This window comes from Micropterus dolomieu, linkage group LG14 (assembly GCF_021292245.1).
Source record: "Micropterus dolomieu isolate WLL.071019.BEF.003 ecotype Adirondacks linkage group LG14, ASM2129224v1, whole genome shotgun sequence".
Taxonomy (NCBI): Eukaryota; Metazoa; Chordata; class Actinopteri; order Centrarchiformes; family Centrarchidae; genus Micropterus; species Micropterus dolomieu.
The window spans coordinates 23,282,660-23,304,835 of record NC_060163.1 but is presented as its reverse complement, the minus strand read 5'-3'; the positions used below and the strand labels follow the sequence as shown (position 1 = coordinate 23,304,835).

The following is a 22,176-nucleotide window of genomic DNA, read 5'->3' as shown; positions in this document are numbered from 1 at the left end:
CTTCGACAACTTTATCTTTCACATTAGTAGCCCGATAGTAAATTAAACTTAAGAAGGATTAAAAAGTGCCGTTTTCGGGACATGTAGCGATAAAAAAAAACAGCTACTTTAAGACATTAATGTTCCCATTTTGAGTGCACGGAAGTAAAGTTCTTCCTGGTTGGTGACGTCAACGATTTATTTTATACCGCCCCCTGGTGTCTCGGCGGAAATGACAGGCCAGCAACATTTGAAATGATTTATACACAACTAACATGTCAAAGTCGAAGTGGGGGAGACAACAATTAACAACAGAATAAATCAGTTAATAAAGGTGAAGTGTCAGTAGTAGCAGAGTCTACTGTAGCAAATCTAATTTCCTGTGAAGAATCAATAAAGTGTCTATCTGTCTGTCTCTCTGTCTATCTATCTATCTATCTATCTATCTATCTGTCTCTCTGTCTATCTATCTGTCTCTCTGTCTATCTATCTATCTATCTATCTGTCTCTCTGTCTATCTATCTATCTATCTGTCTCTCTGTCTATCTATCTTTCTATCTGTCTCTCTGTCTATCTATCTGTCTCTCTGTCTATCTATCTATCTATCTGTCTCTCTGTCTATCTATCTATCTATCTGTCTCTCTGTCTATCTATCTGTCTCTCTGTCTATCTATCTATCTATCTGTCTCTCTGTCTATCTATCTGTCTCTCTGTCTATCTATCTATCTATCTGTCTCTCTGTCTATCTATCTGTCTCTCTGTCTATCTATCTATCTATCTATCTATCTATCTATCTATCTGTCTCTCTGTCTATCTATCTGTCTCTCTGTCTATCTATCTATCTATCTATCTATCTATCTATCTATCTGTCTCTCTATCTATCTATCTATCTATCTGTCTCTCTGTCTATCTATCTGTCTCTCTGTCTATCTATCTATCTATCTGTCTCTCTGTCTATCTATCTATCTATCTATCTATCTATCTATCTATCTATCTATCTATCTATCTATCTATCTGTCTGTCTCTCTGTCTATCTATCTATCTATCTATCTGTCTCTCTGTCTCTCTGTCTATCTATCTGTCTGTCTCTCTGTCTATCTATCTATCTATCTGTCTCTCTGTCTATCTATCTATCTATCTGTCTCTCTATCTATCTATCTATCTATCTATCTATCTATCTGTCTCTCTGTCGATCTATCTATCTATCTATCTATCTATCTGTCTCTCTGTCTCTCTGTCTATCTATCTGTCTCTCTGTCTATCTATCTGTCTCTCTGTCTATCTATCTATCTATCTATCTGTCTATCTGTCTCTCTGTCTATCTATCTATCTATCTATCTATCTATCTATCTATCTGTCTCTCTGTCTCTCTGTCTATCTATCTATCTGTCTCTCTGTCTCTCTGTCTATCTATCTGTCTCTCTGTCTATCTATCTATCTATCTATCTATCTATCTATCTGTCTATCTATCTGTCTATCTATCTATCTATCAATCTATCTATCTTTAATTTAAATAATGTATAGCCTAACTCCCCAGAAAGGACCACAATGGAAATAAGCTTTTTGGCTTTATTGTGTTTTTTATCCTTTTGATTGCCACTTTTATAGTAATAATCAATAAAGAAGGTGAATCAATCAATTAAAGTACTTGATTAATAGTACAGAAAATATTTATGTTATCAGCAAAATGTACTTAAATTATAATAAGTAAAAATCTAGGAAATTTAACTTTCAGTAATCAATGCTATATATAATATTAATGCATCAATGCGTAAGCACAAATACTGCTGTAGATCAAAGTTTTAACTATTTTATAGGTATTATATACAGTAAGGTACTTTAATCCATTGGTTCACAGCTCAGGGTCTGGCACATCAAACAGCTCCCAAGATAAATCTGAGTGTTCGTGAGATGATTAAGAAGATAAAACTAAGTTCTGTGCCCCATATTTGTACATATTTATCTTTACTTTTTTCTCCAATTATAGACATTTCAAACACGACAAGCTTTTTATAAGACATCCGAGCCAGAAGGATCGGTAAACACTGGTCCAGTCTTTAATAATAAGTTGTGTTTTATAAGTTTATTATATGTTTTAATTTGAAAAGTAACTAGTAACCACATCTGTAGTAGAGTTGCACAATATATTGACTCAATATTGTTATCGCAACATCACATTGTGCAAAATGATATCAAAAATGTTGCAGAAAGTATGCAATATTCAATTTATTTTATGAGCGATGCGTCTGTAGCTGTGTGGCTGCTTGAAACTGCAATATAATGATCTTGTTTACTGTCACATGCAAGTGTGCACGGGTCCACCGCACAAACATGGAGCGTTCCACATGACATGTATGGATGGTTCTGCAATGTGTGAGTGAAGAGAGAAAGAAGGAAAAACAAAGCGAGTCAGAAGTGTGAAAGAAAAGAAAGGACAGAAAAGTAAGAAGATGAGTAGCTCAGGGTGAAAACGAAGGGGAAATATATCAGAAACAGGGCCCATCAACTGTTTTCACACATGTTTAGGAATATCGAAACAAATATCGTTATCACATTATATTTATACGTCTTATCATGATTATTTATGGTATTTTTTGTGTATTATTATAACTGTTAAACCTAAATAACAAAATCATAATAGGTAAATAAATGTAGTGGAGGCAGCAGACTGAAGACTCAGTTTAGTGAGTCAAAGGAACTTTCCACTACTAATCTGCAGTGTTTTATTTCTTATACACTATGTTTCCAATAAAAGAAAATACAACATCACTGTCCTAACTCAATCTCAGGTCATTTTATTTTGTTGTGTGATGATTTGTCTTATACAAGGTGGCTTTACACTACACAGAAAATCACACACTACACTTTATCCAAACTTTTAAAATGTCAAAAGGAAAGATCAGAAGATGATGATGATGATTTTCCACAGTGCCTCTGCACCTTTTTGGATCCTAAAAAACAGAATGTGAGATATGGTGTTAAACACAGCAAGACTCACCAGTTTATACGACATGAAAAAGGGAAAACACACCTAGATGTTTCTCTTCTGCGTCTCACGCTGACTGAGCTTCAGCAGCTCGTTGTGCAGGCGCTGCTCTGGATCTTCCTCCGCAGTGGCCAACCTGTGAGAGCAGCAATCACTTACATAAATCTGTTCTTCCTGCTTTTGCTCAAAATCTTTTGCGGTTATTGGGTGACTTACTCGCTTTTTTTCTGCCTTTGAGTGAGCAAGAAATCCACAAAGTTTTTCTGCACCATTGAATCCATGATTTTGCTGATTTCGCTGGCGATGGCCGACTCAGCGTACCTTCTCGCCACGTGCCGCTCGTCTTCACTGAGACTTTGCAAAGACACAAATATGACATCAAATGAGCAGAGCTGCAGCTGATGATTATTTTCATATTTATGATTAATCGTTTGGTCGATGAGAAAAAAGGTTTTTAAATAAAGAAATCTAGTCTTCAAAAGTCTTGTCTGACCAACAGTAGAGCTGCAGCTAACGATTGTTTTCGCTGTGGATTATTTTCTCGATTATTCGATTAGTTGTTTGGTTTATAAAATGTCAGAAAATGCTGAAAAATATCGATCAGTGCTTCCCAAAGCCCAAGGTGACGTCCTCAAATGTCTTGTTTTGTCCACAACTCAAAGATATTCAGTTTACTGTCATGGAGAAATAAAGATTTTTGGGGGTGTTTTTGCTTGGAAAACAGCTTAAACGATGAATCGATCATAAAAATAGTTGATTAATCTAATTTCAGCTCTACATGTGAGCCACATTGTTCTCACTGTATTAGTTCAGCTGAATAATTAAACTGACGACACCGTCAGACAAAGCATTAAATGGGCTAAATGGTTTAGCAACAAATGTCTTTATATAAAAAACACTATCGGTGTAATGTAACAAAGTACATTTGAGCAAAGTACTTTACTTGAGTATTTTATTCTTATGCTACTTGTGTTTCTTAGGTTGTTGATTAAAGTGATTAGTTTTTTACGTTTCTGTGTGTATCTACATCTGAACGTCCCCTCTGGTGATCAGCAAAGGCTGTTCTTATCTTACCTTATCTTAAAAAATTATGAATCCTTCAGTGTAATGTGGGAAAACAAGCACATTTAGAGCCCAGTTTAGCTCTGTGAGACTAACCCCATCTCTTCAGGTTGAGTGTTTGCCCCTGCAACATGCAGCGCTCCAGTAAACAGACACACAACCAAAACTTCAAACAGCACCTTCATGATGATCTTGAAGCAAAAATACAGATTTTTCAATTAGATGAGAGCTTGTCAAGGATAATCTATTGCTTTACACAAAACCAAGAGGAACAGTAAACATTTAATATAGTTTAAACCAAGTACCTGAACAACTACATGAATTTTTCTGTATGTTTCCTTACCTTTAAATTGAGATATCTTTAAAACAGACAGTGAGAAGTGTTACTTACCCTGGTGGGTTGCCTTCAGAAAACTGGCTTTTATACAGTTTTGAGCAAGTAAAGTGAGCAAGAAAAACACTTTATTTCCCCCACATTAAAGCACTAATGAAACACACATGCACAGGTGACTACTGATAACCGACGGAATAATAAATTTGGAGAGTGAATTGATTTGACTCTCCTAAAGAGTCGGTGCTGTGTTAACAACCCACAGGAAACATTCATGGACCATTAAACTAATGATAAAGTGGCACTTTAGCAGCGTATGAAAAATTAATGGTTTGTTGTTAATACATGAGGATGAAGGTGTAAAGTGTAGGCCGAAATGTTCAGTATCAGGATGTTTGACTGAAGGAAACTTGACTGCATCATTTCTGCCGTGGAAACAACCTGCTGCCAGGTGACTTTTAATGCACCAGCTTGGCGTCTACACACACATATCCTTTCAGAGTAGTAATGAAATTCATATTTTACAAACCAATACCCTAATACTCTTTTACCATTATTTTATCTTATTAAAGGTGTTTTTACTCTTCTATTATGAGAAAACACTCTCTCGTTATTATCTCATTATGAGCAGTGGTGTTTGTGAATTTCTTACCTTTGGCTTATTAGAAAAGTAGTAATGTACAATGTACAAATCAGTATGGCATATAACTAAATACATTTACTCAAGTACTGTAGAGAGATTTAGATAATTGAGAGAGATTTAGAATTAATAATGAATATTCTTGCACTTTTTGTCAAAAACAATTTCATTGTCATTTGTTTTATAAATGTATGTAAAGTAGAATATTTTGGTTGGATTCCCTTTCAAACTTTCCTTAAAAAGGAAAACTGGAACTGGAAAAAGACATTCTTATATGTTTTGAAAGAAATGAGAAGAAATATATATATATATACTCAAGAAATAGTCAAGAAGAAAAAATGGACAGACTTTGGACACTTTTACCCAGAACTGCATCAATATAGCACCACAATCAAAGACAATCAAGACTAATTATGTCCTTGACAAATTTCTTATGGACCAATGATATCTTATTTTGAATCTACTGTTCCTTCTGTTTCTCTTCCTTTATTTTGTACATGTACCCCTGGATGTTTTGTGTTTATAATCTCATTATATATTTTCAATCGAAAATAAAAAATATTTTTAAAAAAAGAAAGAAAGAGAGCTAAAAAAGTTGTAAGACAAGCAGGGAGCAACTGCAGCAGGCTGCATGCACGATAATACGCTGATACTTACTTAAGTACCTTTGAATGCAGTACAGAGTATTTCTACGCTGTAGTATTACACGTGAGTCCTTGTGTTATGTAAATGTTCAATTGCGTGGTGTGCGTGGTGGACTGCAGACGTGTCGCCCCCTGCTGGCGCTCTTCGGATCAAAACCTTCAAAACACAAGAAATGGACAGCCAACAAATTACGCATGCGCAGTAGTCGGCGCTTTAAAACAAGTCTTGAGGAGGGAACATGAAGGCACTTGCAGGTGGAGTTACACTCGAGGTAGGCTTCAAACACAAATAATGCACGTTAGTAAAAACACGTCTGTCTGATTATGAGTGTTACGACGTGGTGGTTGCAGTTGCTTCTCTCCCGAAACGCATTTTGTCGGTTAAAGTAGCCGGTCGACGTTAGCCAGCTAGCTAGCTGTTATTGTTTTTCATGATTTCGCGAGAACCAAAATGGAGGAGATGGCTGCTGCCAGTGTCCTACAGCAGCCACTCCCGAGTCCTTGTTTGAAGCCCTCGCACTGTAATGTCTGCCCTGACGCACCACCGAGTTTAATTCTCCCTAACCGGACTAGTTTGTCTCCAAATTAGCGCCTGTGCACTGTGCTAATGTAGCTTAGCTTGAATTTCAAACCCGGCGAACGGTTTAAGTAAAAGGATGCCCGGGATCAGGCACACTTTGTGTTTTACAGTTTTCTCCGGGGTTGTCCAAGTGTTGGTAGTTAGTGCATATATTTAACTCCCACTTTAGAGACGCGGTGTCTCGGACAGCAATAACACAAACGTCTCTATTTGTCTTTGTTTTGCAGGACAGCAGCTGCTAAGTTTTCATGGGAGGTAGCTGTGAAATGCATCGCCGAGGCGTTGCAGGATGAAAAGTCGTCGTGGTCGCCATGACTCTGAGAGCCACACTGTTTCCAAACACAGGATTCAAGCAGGACGCGGACACCGTCGACTTTGACAAAACACAGCATTTCGGGGCCTCCGCCGGGAGTCCCGTGAGCCTCAAGAAGGAGCCCTGCGACTTTGTTATAGATGTTCAAGACGTGCAGCGGGGCGAGATCCCGAGCAAATCAAAGGACTTAGACCAGAAATACATGACAAGCAAAGTTTCCCTCGCTGCCACAGTTGCAGGAGTAGTTCAAGGTGACAATAAAACTGTGGGGATATTGTCCCCTGTCAGACAAATGGGGGGTGAGGGAACCCCAGTGAAAGGTAAACCCCTCTCTGCTGACAACATGGAAAACCCTCAGATGGCTGTGAACAATAACCCTAAGGATGCCGGTGCAGATGACAGCGTGAAGGGGCTTGTCCCAGGAGTCCTTGGCACTGCATCCATTGAACTTTCCTCTGAGGGCAAGTGGAGGAACATCAGGAAGACCCCTGCTAATCCCCACACACAGGCCAACTGCCTCCGACAGATTCTCCTCCTGCAACTGGACCTCATTGAACAACAGCAACAACAGCTGCAGTCCAAGGACAAGGAGATAGATGAGCTCAAAGCAGACAAGGAGACGGTATGTAAAATAGTATTTTACCTAATCAGGATGTGGTATCTAATGTTTTGATTTTGGCATTTAAGATTTGTTCTCCTCTTTCGCAGCTTCTTGCACGCATTGAACGCATGGAGCGTCGCCTGCAGCTCACAAGGAAGGACCCGCCGCGTGACAAGCGCCTTTTCCAGCCCCTGGAGCCATGGACCCCTGACAAGGAGGACATGTGGGATCTGGATGTAGAGGAGAGTCAACAGCCAAACTCAGCCACTCCACTCCCCTTTAGTCGGGGTGGCAAAGGTCAAAAGAGGTAAAATAAATTGTGCCAGACAGCACTGGCCTTTGCTCATGTGCCTTGTCGTATTAAATAAAGCCACATTAATAAAATGCATGCAAAAAGGAGAAATTGTGGTCTTTCACAGTAAAATGTAATCTACTCTGCTCTGTTAAAGAGGTAGAATGTCTTCTCATATTGTATTGAAGCTTCAGTGCTTAATTCTTTTCTTTGCACACACAGAAAATCCTGCTTTGGAGATGCAAAAGTCCAGAAATCACGTGGCAAAAGTGCCAAGCTTAGCCCCCAGAAGCCTGAGATTCAGCCTGGCTCGCCCAATCAAAGAGAGCTGCGCAGTAAGGAAACCCCAGAGAAATCAGTTCCCATGAAGTCAGGGACAGAAAGGGACATTGTGCTCCAGTGCAAAGAGGAGCCTGACCTGGGCTGTCAGATTGAGGATCTGCCTTTCATGTCTACTACTGAGATGTACCTCTGTTGCTGGAACCAACCTCCTCTCTCCCCTCTGCGTGAGACTTCCCCTAAAAAGGAGGAAGAGGTGGCCAGTGAGTGGACTCCTCATGTAGTACATGATATGCTGATTGTTTGTAAGCCTAACCTATATCCCATCTTTAATCACTTTATCCATCAAATGCCCCAAACACACTATCTATGAGTAACTTCCTCTCCGTCCTTTTATACCTCCTAGTTCCATCTTGGAGGGAAAATCATATAGAGCCCTTGGATGAGGACTCCTCCTTTAACCCGCCTGAGGTGAGGCGCATCTTAAGTCTTTACATGCTAATAATTCTACCTCCTAGAGTTTGAAAAGTTAGCTCACATTAAATCCAAAAGCATTTAACTCACGGGTTACGTTGTCTCCCCATCAAGCCGCTGGACGACAATGTGTTTTTGAAACGCCACGCGAAGCTCGAGTTGGATGAGAAGAGGAGGAAAAGGTACAAATCACTGACAGAAGTTGTTTGAGATTTGAATAAATACGTGCTTGAGTTGTGACTGGAAACTGACTGATACTGAATATTGGAGTTAATAAAATCCAGGATGATAATGTATCGACCAATATTTATTTTTTTTAAGGTAAACATGAAACAGAATTATTAAGGATTTTGTAAAATGTGGTTATTAAAGTGTTGTGATAGGGATATTATGGACAAAAATATCAGCTTTAATTGGAAAATGAATCATGATTTCAACAGCAAATTAGATGTTAAAGATGAGAAAATGAAACTGATAAAAACCCCAAAACCTTAAAATCTGAACTACGATGAAGTAAAACAAACATTAAATGAAGTAGCAGTGGAGAGGGTAAGCTTGTAAATTGAACACCAAATACATTTTTATAGTGAAAGACTAATTGACCTACAGGTACTTTTATTTCTGTGTTAAAACCTGTTACATGACGGCATTATCCAAACAGTTTTATAGAGATTAAGAAAGACCTGAGGGGGTAAAACACATCATTGGCACTTCTGTACTATTTCTTTTACACAAATATGTTTACACTTTTCCCTTTATTATTTACTGTAATGTGTATATACAAGGTCTGAAGTGTGAAAACTAATAATTAAGTAGTAATTTACACATGTAAATACAGCATTCTGTGAAGTCTGTTAGCTACAAATAATTAGTCATCTGTTCCAGCAATAAAGCAAACATCTGACTTTCCAGCTCTGTTGTAACATGGGGGTGGTAACTATGATTTCTGTCTCTCTTCGTGCCATTTTTAAATAATCTTCTGTATTTTCAGATGGGACATCCAGCGAATCAGAGAGCAGCGCATGTTTCAGCGTTTGCAGCAGCGCATGAACAGAAAGAAAGTCGTGCCGGAGACTGAGCCAGAGCTTTCATCCTTCTACCCCGACACTGAAGATGGTACGTCTGTATAACTAAATGTCAAATAAAATCAAATTAATGGGATGTTTTTAAACTGATTCAAGAGATTTTAACTTGACTGTTTTATTTCTGCCAGTTGAAACTATAGTGATCACTCCATTCTTGCCCGTGGTTGCATTTGGCCGGCCGCTGCCCAAACTCTCACAACAGTAAGTTGGAGCTGCATTTGTGGGGTTTTTTTATCCTTGCAGTCAGCATCATGTTGCGGAAAGGGTAGTAAGCTAGTAGGTTAAAGCTGTATACCAAAGAGATTATTTGGTAAAAGCATGTATGCAAGACATTTTACTCATTTTGGTCATTTGAACATACTCTAATTTAGCCTTGGCTGTAAGATAACAAAAGGGTTATATTCCCGCTGACAGGATTAAAAGGTAAACATATAGTTTCTTAGTAAGCCTCCACAACCGCTTCACTGCTCCTCGTAGATTCTCCGAGTCTGTTGAACTTTTCTGGAGGGATGAACATCATTCTTCCATAAGATGATGATGGTGGAGAGCGTTGTCTAACTGTGCATTCAGACCAAATGCGAGTTTTATCACTGGACTACTGCTGAGTGCTCACACACATGATAATGTGAATGAACACAACCCGCGATTACTACAGTTGTATGAACACAAAGTAAACATTTTGCAGTGATGTATTTGCAGTAAGTGCATCAAAATGATGCTGAAATAACTACAACATGATGTGGATTTGTTAAACATATGAATTCATGCTTTGTCAGGTCTGTCAGCAAGACAACAACTTTTTAAGTGTTTGTGTTCTGAATGGAGAGATGGAAGAAATGGAGAATTGAAAATCTTCAGTTGCGCCCTCCGACTTGCAACCTCCGCACCGCGCAGCAGGAAATCGTGTGTCTCCGCGTATTTGCATTGACTTTGTATGTATACGCGCTGCCCCAAACCCTCAATTTGTGTTTGGTCTGAATGCACAGTAACGCATCACACCAAAGTCTCCCATAGGTGTTAAGCTGGGTTGAGATCTGGTGACTGTAAAGACCATAGGATGTGATTCACATTTCATAAAACCATCCAGTATGGAGGAACCTGCATAATGTTTATCCACTTATCAGATTTTCCCCTTTTTAATTTGTCCCGACTTAACTTAGCTTTTCAACAATTAAAGTTGAAGGCAATTAAGTCTCAACAAAACGGTACAACAAAAGTAAAATGTTTCATTCTTTCTCCAGGAACTTCGAGCTACCCTGGCTGGATGACCGAAGCCGATGTCGCATCGAGGTGCCCAAAAAACACACGCCTCACCGGACCTGTCGGAAGTGAAACCCACGTGGCGCCCACGAGATTCTCCGGTCTCAGCGTGTCCCCGCAGACTAGCTGATCTCCTGCGGAATAATGTAGACGGATGGGAGATGGCTGCTCCATTGGGTGTCTTTTTGGTCTCATTTACACATCTGAAAGGGAGATAAATGCTTGATGCCACAAGATTACAGTCCCTGTGTGAGCAGCTGTTGAAGATTACACATCAGTTTGTATTGTTAAAAAAACCAACAGAGTTATGTGCATGTCCTGTAACATGTTTAAAACCCATTTTGCAGCAGCTGTGCCATCCAAAGTTGATTTTAACACACAAAAGTGGAGTTCCTGTCACTTTTTATGCAGTCGGCTGACGGGATAGATTGGACATTAATCTTGAGTGTATTCATGTGGGGGGGGGCATTTTGAATGAAAAGTAGAATTTGAACTACACGTCATGAGCAATATGTTTGCAACTTTTTGTTCTGGGTAGTCCTACCACACTCCTCCTCTCTGCCTGAGTGGGGCAAAAAAAAAAAAAGTCACAATCTGACTGTATCGTGCTGTGTATTGCCTATATTGTTCGCACACAACTTCAAATAAGATTTTATCAATGTTAAGTGTGATATTGGGAGTTTTGAGCCACACTCAGCATGGTTTCATATATTAATAAATTGCGGTTCTTTCCAATCTAATGTAAGAAAAAAAAATTAAGAAAAGCAACCAAATGATTGTTAGGTGTTCGTGGTTTGCTTTATGAAAACAATGGCACAGAAACTTAGACCGGTGGTAACCTTGGCTTGAGACACAGTGTTCTGTACCCTGGTTTGTTTTTCTTTTTGTTTTTTAGTTGTTTTTTTTATGTGAGTTGCATGAACTCTATTTAGCCGTTTCAAAAGATGGTAGCATGGCATAACCCCAGAATGGAGAATACTCTGCTCATTTGGGCTACAAAAACTACAAGATATTATTCTTGAAAGCATGACTTTTGGCTGCTATGTTCAGTGAGAACCGCTGCGTTCAGCCTCTTCATAAAGGCTTAATCCGATAACAACGTACAGTTTTGATCTTTCGTGTTTCCAATCTTTACAATACGCTTACATCCAGTAAATACTAGGCAAGTTATGTGTACGCATTGTTCTCTTTAAGGATGCAGTTAGCTGACATTCAAGAGAACCATTTTAGACGATAAATAAGCTTTCTAGCTGTAGTTCTAGCGATGTTCACCAGTACGCTCTTTAACATGCTGCCAGTTAATCTCTCCCTTTCTGAGTTAATCTCAGTTACAATCGCAGCGTTTCATTTCTGCCCGTGTTCTCTTCCTCGGTGCATTTGTCCAACCTGTTTTTTACATATGATGCAATATGGCTTTCTGCAGCTTCAACTGCCAGGTGTATGTATGTGTAGGCAGATTTTGGGAAATACAAAGTAAATCTTTTTTTCTGTACATAGCTTTCAGAAACAAATGTACATAAAACATGCCTGTTATTTTTTTATTATTTAATGTTGGAAGTGTTGAGTACATTCAATATTCTATGATTGTATGTGGACAAATTGACAGTTTTGAAAGTTAAATTTTTTTGGAATAAAATTAACTTGTCTGATACTTGGATTTGGTTGTGTGAGTTTTCGGTGCGCCAGAACAAGCAGAAGATGATTTGAGGCTGATATCGATATTTGAGTTTTCAAAAATATAATACTTTTAATAAATATAAAACAGTTTTGATAGGAACCCTTTAGATTTAGTTATTTCACATCTTTGGCATTTCTTGACGGCTATTTCTTGTTAAGTTTTGGTTGAAATTGACCAGTATATCAGCTTTAGTTGTAACTTCTGTGTTCAGCAACTTGGTCTAATGTATTTCTGTGTAGATTTGTGTTTTTCCAGGTAGCAAAAAAAGTCATGTGAAGAAATAAAACTGAGCTAGGATCAGTAATAGGTTTACATGAAAACACTCCTATCATGGATATGATCTTTGTAGTGTATTAAGATAAACTATTATAAGGTGAACAGTCTCTTTATGAAGCAGCAAAGGCCAAGACTGACTAGATGTCCTCAGCATCGGTCAAGCCCCAAAAACATTGGATACTACAGTTCCCATAATGCAAGTAGATAGCATCTGCCATGAGACACTCCCTGCCCGGTGAACACCTACGTCTTTCCGATGCCACACCTGCAGACGTGTGATAAATGATGGCCTGACAGCGTTATTTTCCGTGACTCGACAAAATCTCCGGAGTCACAGAAAACATCGCAACCGTTTTCACAGGCTGAGTGAAAGTTTCTAATCAGACAACCAGTTAGTTAAATCTTGAAAAAATGTTTATTGAATAAAGAAAAGCAAAACAGGACGTTATCTCAAAAATAAACGCCACCCATATTAACGTTTTGGTGAAAATCCTGTTTATCTCAAAAACACCACTGACTAATGGTCGCCAGGAAGTACACAGGAGTGCTTTTTCCACTTAGTCAGCTGAGCATACCTTTCTTTCTTTGTCTTTCATCCCTTCCATTATATATTTTTCTAATATAAACCGTCCTATTAGTGAATTTAGACACAAAAGATGTTGAGATAACACACTTTTTGTACACCATCGTCAGCTAAAACTTGACGGCCCACAAATAAACATAAGCAAAAGTCTTCAAAAACCTTACACCAGGGCTAAAACGGTATATTTATATGATAAATGTGGATACAAAGAACGCCAAACCAACCTGATGTACAAAAAGTGCTGACATTTGTATGCGTCACACATCTAAAATATCCACTTTTCCCATGTTGCAATCTTTCATTTGGCTTCTTCGTTTTTAGTGTTAATTTAAAGTGTGAAAACATTCCTTGGAGGAGTAAGTATTTGTACAGACAGTGAAATAAATTTTCACTTTTCAGAGAATTTGTCATTTGGCAATGTCTTAAATGAGACAAATCGTTTTCTAGACCTACAGAGAATAATCCTTTTTTTTTTGTTGATAAAATACATAATACACTCATAAAATAAGAACACCTCAAACAGAAAGCCATATACCTTTATAACACAGGCCGTTTACTGAAACAGCCGGTGTTCTGCCAGTTATACCTTCAAAAGAATCTAAACACAGAGATTCGAGTATGTTTGTATTAACCTCGCCACAGTGCGCTTGTCTGACAGTAACAATGCGTTCAATCTCTCCGGAGGTTATTCAGTCGCTCCTCCAGATCGGCGTCTGCGTCGGCCAGGGCGGGTTGAGGCTCGGCCTTCTTCCCAGCCACCGACAAGCTTCCTCCGGTGCTTGGAAGATCTGAAATGAACACACGATGCTCATGCAATGATCTAACAAAATGTAAAATTCCAGACCAAAGACGAGGAGCACATGTATGAATTTTCACGATTTGTGCTCGGAAGTGTTTCTTACTTGACAGTTCATCGGACAGATTGAGACCCAACTCGTCCAGCACTTGGGACACGATGGCGTCGCTGTACGTGAAGAAGAGACACAGACACGAGTGTATCAAAAGGACTACAAAACATATATTGGGTTAATTATAATCAGATTGTGGAGGGTGAATCATAAAAGGTCAAAACTAATAGCAGTCACAAATTTTGGGTTGCACGTCCTTAAATTTTTGGGACTTCCGGAGACGAAAATCGATGCAGCATATCCTGAATTTCAAGCTCCTAAAATGTTGGATCCTACACTTCCCATAATACAACTCAGGAGGTCATTTCAAATTGTTGGCGAAGGTTTGGGGAGGGCAGCGTTTATTGTTCTCTTACTTTGTTTCACAAAATCTCTCTCTTTCAGGGCAGAACAATTACTTAGGGCTGAAACAGTTTCTCTCACTTTCTTTCATCAAATCAATACCTCTACAGATTAACAAGAGTTGCTGCTTTTAAGAAATTAACCAAACATGGGCTGAAACAACTGGTACACTGATATCTGTGAGTAAGCGAGATTCTGCAGTTGTATGAATGTAGAGAGGAAAGAGGAATGAAAAAAAAAATTTATCTATTTTATGTGTTTTGCTTTGAGGGATGGGCGGGCAGCAGAAATGGATATTGTAATTTTCTTTCATTGCTTTGGAAAGTCATTATTGTAATGAATATTAACAGTTTGGGAAATACAGTTAGTCGCTTTCTTGCTGAGAGCTAGACGAGAAGATCAACACCACTCTCATGTCACCTACATCCAGCAGCTGGCTAGCTTAGTTTAGCACAATGACTGGAAATGGAGGGAAACAGCTAGCCTGGCTCTGTCCTGTTCCTCCTTCCCATGCTGAGAATACACTTTGAGAACCTTATAATTGAGATTTCACTTTATATGACCATAGAGGTAAGGGGAGAGGTATAATATGTGAATTTGTTTTTCTGTAAATTATTTTATGTAAAAGGTATTATATGTGCTTTGTTTTAGGATGCAGGGGAGGGTATGGGGGAATTACAGATAGTGATTGTCTATAATTCCTTTAGTAAGTAATTATTATGATGAATTCTAATAAGCCTTTCATTACACAAATGTGTAATGAAAGGTTTGCACCAGTCCTTTACCTCTCATCTTCATCATCCTCATCACCCATGGCATCATCGATAGCGTCATTCATCATCTCCTCTTTCATGTCCATGATTTCACTCTGTCGCTCAAAGTCCATCATGATTTTCTGAATCTGAGGCAGTTTCAGCTGTGGAAATGTTAAGAGATGGTCAACACAGCAGGCTTATTGTTTACTTCCATCGAACAGCTTTTTCTTTCGTTTTGACAGACCTGTCTGTTCATGGTGGCCATGGCTTTGGTGACACCTTTCATTGCCTGTGCCATGCTGTTGTTGGACTTGAGCGTCTGTATCTTTAGGCTGACGGCCTGAATGTTGGCTTTCATCATGATGAACTTCTTGACGTAGCGCCGTGTACGCACCAAATCCTTGGCCATGATCTTGACGGCGTCCTGCAGTTTTAAAATAACACACATCACAGTTGGGATTCCGTCTCTTTAACAATTATTCTCTACTCGTAAAACAAGTTATTTGCCGTAGTCTCACCATTTGTCCCTGTTTGGCCATTTTCTTTATGTCAGCAATGATCTTTTTCTCCTGCTGCTCCAGTTTCATTCGCTCTCGGTCCAGGTCTCTCATGGCTCGGTTGAGCGCCCTCTGATTCTGCCTCAGCATCTCCTCCGGAGTCTTCCTCTTCCCAAACAGGAATTCCATCTGTTTGTGAAAAGAATATATTTTCATTACAAATTTTAGATATAGCTAAATATATAGACACAAGATCCCCTCTCTGTCTCGCCCATATACAAACTGAAATAGGATCCTACTCAAAAGGAACAGATGGTAGTCAATTAAACAAATACAACATAAAACAACAAGAGGCAATGTTTTGATTTTTTTTTTTATATTTTAATACGGCAAGGTGTCCGTATAGGGACAAACAGGGTTACCACATCTTCAGAAAGGTTTTTTGAGTGTATATGTGATTGTTTCGAGTGGCATACAACTACAGCTGCAAAGATTTATTAATTACTGTTCACCTATTAAATTATTTGCCATGTATTTTGATAATCAATTAATTGGTTTGAGTAATTTAAGAAAAAGAGTATTATATATTTATTTGGGTTGTGGACAAAAACAAGACATTTGAGGACGTCACCTTTGACTTCAATTGCCATTTTTCCTGACATTTTATAGACGAAACAACTAATCGATTATTCGAGAAAATAAACAACAGATTAACCGACAATAAAAATAGTGGTTAGTAACCTCAACCAAAATGTGTTCATAGCACAGAATATCAAAAAATTATCGAGAGTTAGTCAGATTCGTAGTTTGTTCATTTATTCTTTTAGAAGATATTATTTGAGGCAAGATTTTATTTTATTTTTTAAACTAAATCTGTGTTTAGTGTATTCTTCTTGACAATTTACAGAAATAGTTTGACATTGTTTTGTCATTAATCGTAGCTTTGGAAGTATTTATTTATCTATGTACAAATAAAACATTTAAATCAGCTTGTTTTTAAAGCTGCTATAAGGGGTTTTAATGAGTTGATCATTTGAAACAGCTGTGCTGGAGCTTGCCAAAAGATTTCAGGACGTCAGTTAAATGATCAATTATTCGACAAAATACTTATAGATGATGACAGTGATAGTTTGTCGAAGCCCTTGTCACATACTACACAGTAGTGTAATGTACTGTGATGTTAAACGCTAAGTAGCTGTGAGAAAGTGGAGAGATTTTAACTTTTCTGTGGAAAGGTTTTATAAGTTACCTGGAAAATAAGCGATACTGACAGTTTTATTTTTACACATCTCTGTCAGTTTCTAACCCCGTTTCGGCCACGTTGTCCTGCCAATGACCTCATTGTTTGCTGGACAATATTACTCAGCAGTTTGTTATGTGACCTGAGGCCTGTTACGAATCTAAAGTGTCCTTTCAGCCGTGTTTTAGCCCCTGAACCTGCCTCAACATCTTCCAGGACTAACGTTAGCCGTTAGCCCCACCAGCGGCCTGGCAGCCAACCCCGCAGTGTGTTCCTCTCACCGTGTCACAAGCTTGGAGTAAAAAAAAAAGACGGTAATCCAGAAGGTAAGCGGTGTTTAGGGCGTCTTCTCCGGCTTCAACTCAACACAAATTTGAACGATTATTTGTTTTCTTTCCTACACTTCCGTGTTGCGATGGGTTACTTCCGGGAAAGACGTAATCGCGTACGTATAAATAGACGTCCGGCGTCACGGGCGTGAAGTTCCTCTCTCACACAGTCTATGCACGAGAGTGACAGCTTTCAAAATAAAAGCTTCATTCAAAAACAAGTGAGTTTTGTAATTTAGCACAAGTAGTGAAACCACAATATAAAAATACTCCTGTATTCCTGTGTAGTCCTGCATTCAAAAGTGTCAAAACTTTTCTTTTCTGATTAGCCACATAAGTTATTACAAAAAGGCTATTCTATTAGGCTCTATCAACACCTCATTATTATTATTATTATTATTATTATTATTATTATTATTATTATAACCTATGTCTTTATGTGTAAGAAGCACTTTGAAAGCTGTATAGCTACCAAATCAGGGTGGCTGAGTCATTCACCTCTTTTAAATCCCTTCTTAAAACATACTTTTATTGGAGAGCCTTTCCTGATTTTAGTTTATTTAATAAAAAACAATTCTTTTAACTGTATTTTTAGTTCTTAAGTGTTTTCTTGCATTTATCTTGTATCTTGTTCATCATGTATCTTGTATCTATTTTATATGTGTTTTATTGTATTTTCACTTGTCAAAGCACTTTGTAACATGGTTTTAAAAGGGGTCGATAAGTAAAGATGATGATCGTGATGATGATTATTATTAAATAATAATAATAATAATAATAATAATATCATTATTATTGAGTACACTGTGGTTGTGTTCTCAGTAGGTGGGAATTTACACATGGTGGTTATTTTACAGTCTGATCCTAGAATGTTTACACCGAATATACTTAAATGTGATAATTATTAGGTGGAGATAAAATGTGTTAATTAAGAACTGGAGCTGGGTATTGATGTCTGTGCCTCTACGGTAACTTACATGGAGAATCTAAACAGGTTTTGTCACCTAAAATATATAAAACTGCTCAACTTATCAGCATTAAATAACTGAAAGGATAAATAAAGAAACGATGCCCAGGATTCAGGATTTGTTATTCCTTGCAGTATACAAAAGGCTTTAAAACAGGATTTTGATCTGTATGCTGGGAAATAAAAAACATATATCAACAGTTAGTAGTTACTGGCTACTAAAATTAAATAGAAAATCCAAATATTTTAAAAACATGTTGGTAGTAGGTGTATTTCGGGACTCATGACCTCATTATTTCTAAAATCCTGGCTACAGCTTGGATGATTCAAAAGTTGGGTCTAAATTGAGATTTATATACAGTAGGCTACTGCTGTAAAATATGATGTAATGATGCCAATGCATCACATTTTAGAAATTCATTATATATTTTGTGTGCTTGATTTTGATCTGCAAAGAAACTTAAAGCTGCCAACTAGATGCAAAAAGTTTAACATTTTCCTCTGACAGTAATATGTAGTGAAAGTAAAAAGTTACCCAAGCAAATACAAGTACCTTTAATTACACATTTACTTTCCACCTCTGATTAATGACATGCCAATGCAAAAGGAAACGATATTGCCTAGTTTAGGAGGAATGTGTAATAAAATAAATGTATGTAAGCTAAACATTTTCACTTACAAACCTCTTACAAGCAATACAAAAGTAATAGGAGCACTGTATAAATATCTTTGATGAAACCACTGACTACAAGTGAATAGCCTTCCTCTCTTTAATTACCTTTTTAACCCACCTGTGTTTATGAATATTTAGCTTGACATGCATTCTATTATATTTTTGCATTTATTCTTTATTCTAAATTCTCAAAGTATAAATGTCTTTATTATTAAACAGATGATTATGTTGTCTTGGATATGTTGTGTATTTGTTTTGTGCCTGATGTAGAACGTGCATGTTTTGCTTTGTTGAACAAAGTTTTGTTTAAACAGAAATTGCAAACGTTGTGCTTTTATTTTAGAGGCACCATCGCTTGACATCCGGCCATAATCTCGCTTGCTTTAGGCAGCTGGCTCGCACGTGTGCTTATTCCGGGTAAAGGCCAGAAACATATCAGGTAAGGACGGATATAGAAGTTGATGGTTAAACAAGGGCAACACTTTAACAGCTCAGGCTTTACAAATGATAATAGATACTGAGTGAAATCTGCGGACACAACAGTTTTGGATTAATGGACGTATCAGGCAGCTGAACCACATTCCCCAGAGGCAGCTACCCTTCTTAGTGCCTCAGATTTCCAGTTCTCTGTTTCAATATGTGGGTACTCAGTGTTGCATGTCAGCACAAGTTGCTACTTGTTTTGTCTGGCAGAGTGCACAACCCGGCATCAGTCTTAAGAGTGGGCTCTCAGGTTGCTTCTTCTTACCATGTCTCAGCTACTCTCCTGTGCCCAGAGGACAGCAGCATCAACCCTGTGGGGAAGAGACGACGCAGAGTGTTAAATACCTCTGGTGTCCAACACAAACCTCTTGGATCAGATGGATGGCGGGATCGTGAGAGGGTGGTTCAGGGTAAAGCGTGGAAAAACGAGATTCCAGTGTTGCAGGAGCCAAATCAGAGGAGGGGAGAGGACAGCAGGGTGTCATCTGAACTCAGGAAACTGTGTCTGGAGGATTTCCCTGCAGAGAGGGAGAGGCCTGCTAGACAGAGATCAACACCGGACTCCAAAGGAGAGAACTGTGAGATTGTTTTTGGCATTGCGCCCTGTCTCTTGGCTCTCACTCAGGGCAGAAGAAAGGCCCGTAAACTTTTTGTTAAAGACGGTGAGGCCTCTCACCGGGCTTCTGTGTTAAAGGTGTGTGAGGAGGCTCATCGGCGAGGAGTACAAGTCCATCGGGTCAGTAAGAAAGATCTGGACAAGATCTCCTCTGGGCGAGTACATCAAGGCGTATGCCTGCAAGCCAGTCCTCTGGGTTATCTCACCGAAAACAGAGACTCTGCCCCCAAAAGAAAAGACGGCACCACCCCTCTCTGGCTCGTCCTGGAGGGAATTCAGGACCCGATGAATCTCGGCGCCATCCTGCGCTCTGCTTATTTCTTGGGTGTGGACAGAGTCGCCAGCAGCCTTCGCTACACTTGTCCTCTGTCTCCAGTGGTCAGCAAAGCCAGCTCAGGTGTCATGGAGGTGATTGGGGTGTATGGGTATGAAAATCTTGAAGATATGCTCAAGCTAAAGGTGACACAGGGCTGGCAGGTGGTTGGCACGGTGGGAGCTGAAGCAGAGGCGTCCCAGATTCCTGTCACCAAGTGTTCAGACTTTCAGATGACCAAACCAACATTGTTGTTGCTGGGGGGTGAGGGGGAAGGACTGTCCCGGGGGCTGCTGTCTCTGTGCCAGAGCCTTCTCACCATCCCAGCTGGCAGAGAGTTGTTCCCCGGTATAGAGTCTCTCAACGTCTCTGTAGCTGCAGGCATTCTTCTGCACTCTCTGCTGTTCTCCAGGAGGTCGACCAGATGATGACCTCCCTAAATATCTGCCGGTACTCCTAACCAAAGATGCAAGAGGACGGAGATTTAACCAACAACAGAATCACATGTTGATGTAAATGAAATCGAACAATTCACTTTACTTCTTCATCAGTGGCTTTAAAGGATGAGGCTGATGATATTCTATATATTTTTCTTATTGTAACAAGTTTCATGAAAATACTGAAACCAACAATGCATTGACTAGTGTGTGTGTGTGTGTGTGTGTGTGTGTGTGTGTGTGTGTGTTTCCAAAGCCGGATATATTGTATCCCTCTGTGCCACAGAGCTCCATTGTTGTCCAGAAACTATTAAAAACACTTAAATGAGCCTCACTGTTGCACTGACATGTTCCTTCATCGCCATGAACACACACACTGTTTGTTTTGAGTCACATACACCGTCCTGCTGCCCCAAATACTCACTAGAGCACCATATGTGGATTAATCCGCTGCTGAAAACATTCCCCAACAAATGCACTATTTACTCCTGATTGAGTAACGTTTTCTAAAGACTACAGAGACCAGCCAAAAAAAATAATACATGATCATGAAGACTCTTTGCACATATTTGTCATGTTTTGAATGTATTTCTGACCTGTTCTTCTGTGTTTGGGCCTTTGTCTCACACACACACACACACACACACACACACACACACACACACACACACACACACACACACACACACACACACACACACACAGGGCCAAATTTAGGGAGTTTACATTCTACAAATACACTTAAATTATCCATAATCCAGTCCATAATGTCAGATTTGACAGTTTGTTGGCAGAAAATAAATGGTCTACCAGGAATCTTTGGTGTTGTGGAAAAGATTTGAAACATCACAGAGCGTCATGTAGGGAGAAGAAAATATATTTGAACAGTAAAAGAACTTTGTAGGAACCTGCTGCAGGAATTTGCACCCGTTTAGACACAAGAGCACCAGTGAGGTCCAACACTGATGTTGGGTGATCAGGTCTGGCTCACCAGGTTTTGTGCACATACAAGGAATTTGACCCCAGTTTTACATCAGAATCAGGTTTATTGCCAGGTACATTTTCACATACCAGGAGTTTGCCTTGGTATATATTGGTGCTTAACAATACACATAAACATAAATTTATAAAAAGTAAAGAGATCAAAAATGTTTTCGAATTAACGCAATGAAGTTCAAAGTTGTGTGTTGTTGCTTGGGGTCAAGTGTGGTGGTCGGGGGCATGAGAGTCAGTGACAGACCTGGGCCTTGTTGAGGAGGCTTGGTTGCAGATGGAAAGAAAGTGTTCTTGTGGTATGGTGTGCATCTTCCTGCTGGAGCGGAGTGTCCGAAACATTAGCGTTACTCTCAGTGTATATACACAAAACAGGCATAACCAAACACAGACACAAACTACAGTGTACAAAAACACAACAACATCTTGGCCCAGTTGTTCAAAAAGTTTAATCCAGATGCAGAATAAACTTTCTGAACAACTGGGTACCGTAGACAGCAACAGTGTAGGGGTAAAGTAAGTATTTAAGTACAGTACTTTAGTAAATGTATCCAACGAAG

General features: G+C 39.0%; 3 protein-coding genes across 8 annotated transcripts; 1 reads left to right on the top strand and 2 right to left on the bottom strand.

Moving 5' to 3' along the window:
* Positions 1-2,791: 2,791 nt before the first annotated feature.
* On the bottom strand, positions 2,792-4,622 carry LOC123982536 (gastric inhibitory polypeptide). The gene is made up of 4 exons (XM_046068121.1): positions 4,124-4,622; positions 3,182-3,319; positions 3,011-3,101; positions 2,792-2,930 (listed from the first exon to the last, which is right to left on the bottom strand). Exons 1-3 carry the CDS (start codon positions 4,210-4,212, stop codon positions 3,011-3,013), a joined length of 318 nt encoding a protein of 105 aa, XP_045924077.1. The 5' UTR covers positions 4,213-4,622; the 3' UTR covers positions 2,792-2,930.
* A 1,158-nt stretch (positions 4,623-5,780) lies between these two features.
* Positions 5,781-12,177, top strand: msl1b (MSL complex subunit 1b). 3 transcript variants are annotated; one of them, XM_046068113.1, is made up of 9 exons: positions 5,781-5,914; positions 6,450-7,157; positions 7,244-7,443; positions 7,651-8,012; positions 8,114-8,178; positions 8,296-8,363; positions 9,173-9,297; positions 9,395-9,467; positions 10,508-12,177. In XM_046068113.1, the coding sequence occupies exons 2-9, from the start codon at positions 6,534-6,536 to the stop codon at positions 10,596-10,598; spliced, it is 1,608 nt and encodes a 535-aa protein (XP_045924069.1). In that variant the 5' UTR covers positions 5,781-5,914; positions 6,450-6,533; the 3' UTR covers positions 10,599-12,177. The 3 variants fall into 3 exon arrangements, with proteins under 3 accessions (XP_045924069.1, XP_045924071.1, XP_045924070.1); XM_046068115.1 differs by lacking the exon at positions 5,781-5,914 and having other exon boundaries at positions 7,651-7,763; XM_046068114.1 differs by lacking the exon at positions 5,781-5,914 and having other exon boundaries at positions 7,651-7,970.
* A 699-nt stretch (positions 12,178-12,876) lies between these two features.
* On the bottom strand, positions 12,877-19,916 carry chmp2a (charged multivesicular body protein 2A). 4 transcript variants are annotated; one of them, XM_046068117.1, is made up of 6 exons: positions 19,623-19,916; positions 15,587-15,754; positions 15,313-15,492; positions 15,099-15,229; positions 13,966-14,027; positions 12,877-13,851 (listed from the first exon to the last, which is right to left on the bottom strand). In XM_046068117.1, the coding sequence occupies exons 1-6, from the start codon at positions 19,740-19,742 to the stop codon at positions 13,733-13,735; spliced, it is 780 nt and encodes a 259-aa protein (XP_045924073.1). In that variant the 5' UTR covers positions 19,743-19,916; the 3' UTR covers positions 12,877-13,732. The 4 variants fall into 4 exon arrangements, with proteins under 4 accessions (XP_045924073.1, XP_045924074.1, XP_045924075.1 ...); XM_046068118.1 differs by lacking the exon at positions 19,623-19,916 and adding an exon at positions 19,523-19,544; XM_046068119.1 differs by lacking the exon at positions 19,623-19,916 and adding an exon at positions 17,087-17,245.
* Between the last annotated feature and the right edge of the window lie 2,260 nt (positions 19,917-22,176).

Coding starts and splice junctions, on each gene's coding strand:
- LOC123982536 (XM_046068121.1), bottom strand. CDS start 4,212: ATGAAGGTGCTGTTTGAAGTTTTGGTTGTGTGTCTGTTTACTGGAGCG. Junction 3,320..4,123: donor ACTCAACCTGAAGAGATGGG/GTTAGTCTCACA, acceptor GTCTTTGCAAAG/TCTCAGTGAAGACGAGCGGC. Junction 3,102..3,181: donor CAAAGGCAGAAAAAAAGCGA/GTAAGTCACCCA, acceptor CTGCTCTCACAG/GTTGGCCACTGCGGAGGAAG.
- msl1b (XM_046068113.1), top strand. CDS start 6,534: ATGACTCTGAGAGCCACACTGTTTCCAAACACAGGATTCAAGCAGGAC. Junction 8,179..8,295: donor CCTCCTTTAACCCGCCTGAG/GTGAGGCGCATC, acceptor CTCCCCATCAAG/CCGCTGGACGACAATGTGTT. Junction 9,468..10,507: donor CTGCCCAAACTCTCACAACA/GTAAGTTGGAGC, acceptor TTCTTTCTCCAG/GAACTTCGAGCTACCCTGGC.
- chmp2a (XM_046068117.1), bottom strand. CDS start 19,742: ATGACACCCTGCTGTCCTCTCCCCTCCTCTGATTTGGCTCCTGCAACA. Junction 15,755..19,622: donor CCATCCATCTGATCCAAGAG/GTTTGTGTTGGA, acceptor TTTCACAAACAG/ATGGAATTCCTGTTTGGGAA. Junction 13,852..13,965: donor TCTGTCCGATGAACTGTCAA/GTAAGAAACACT, acceptor TGTTCATTTCAG/ATCTTCCAAGCACCGGAGGA.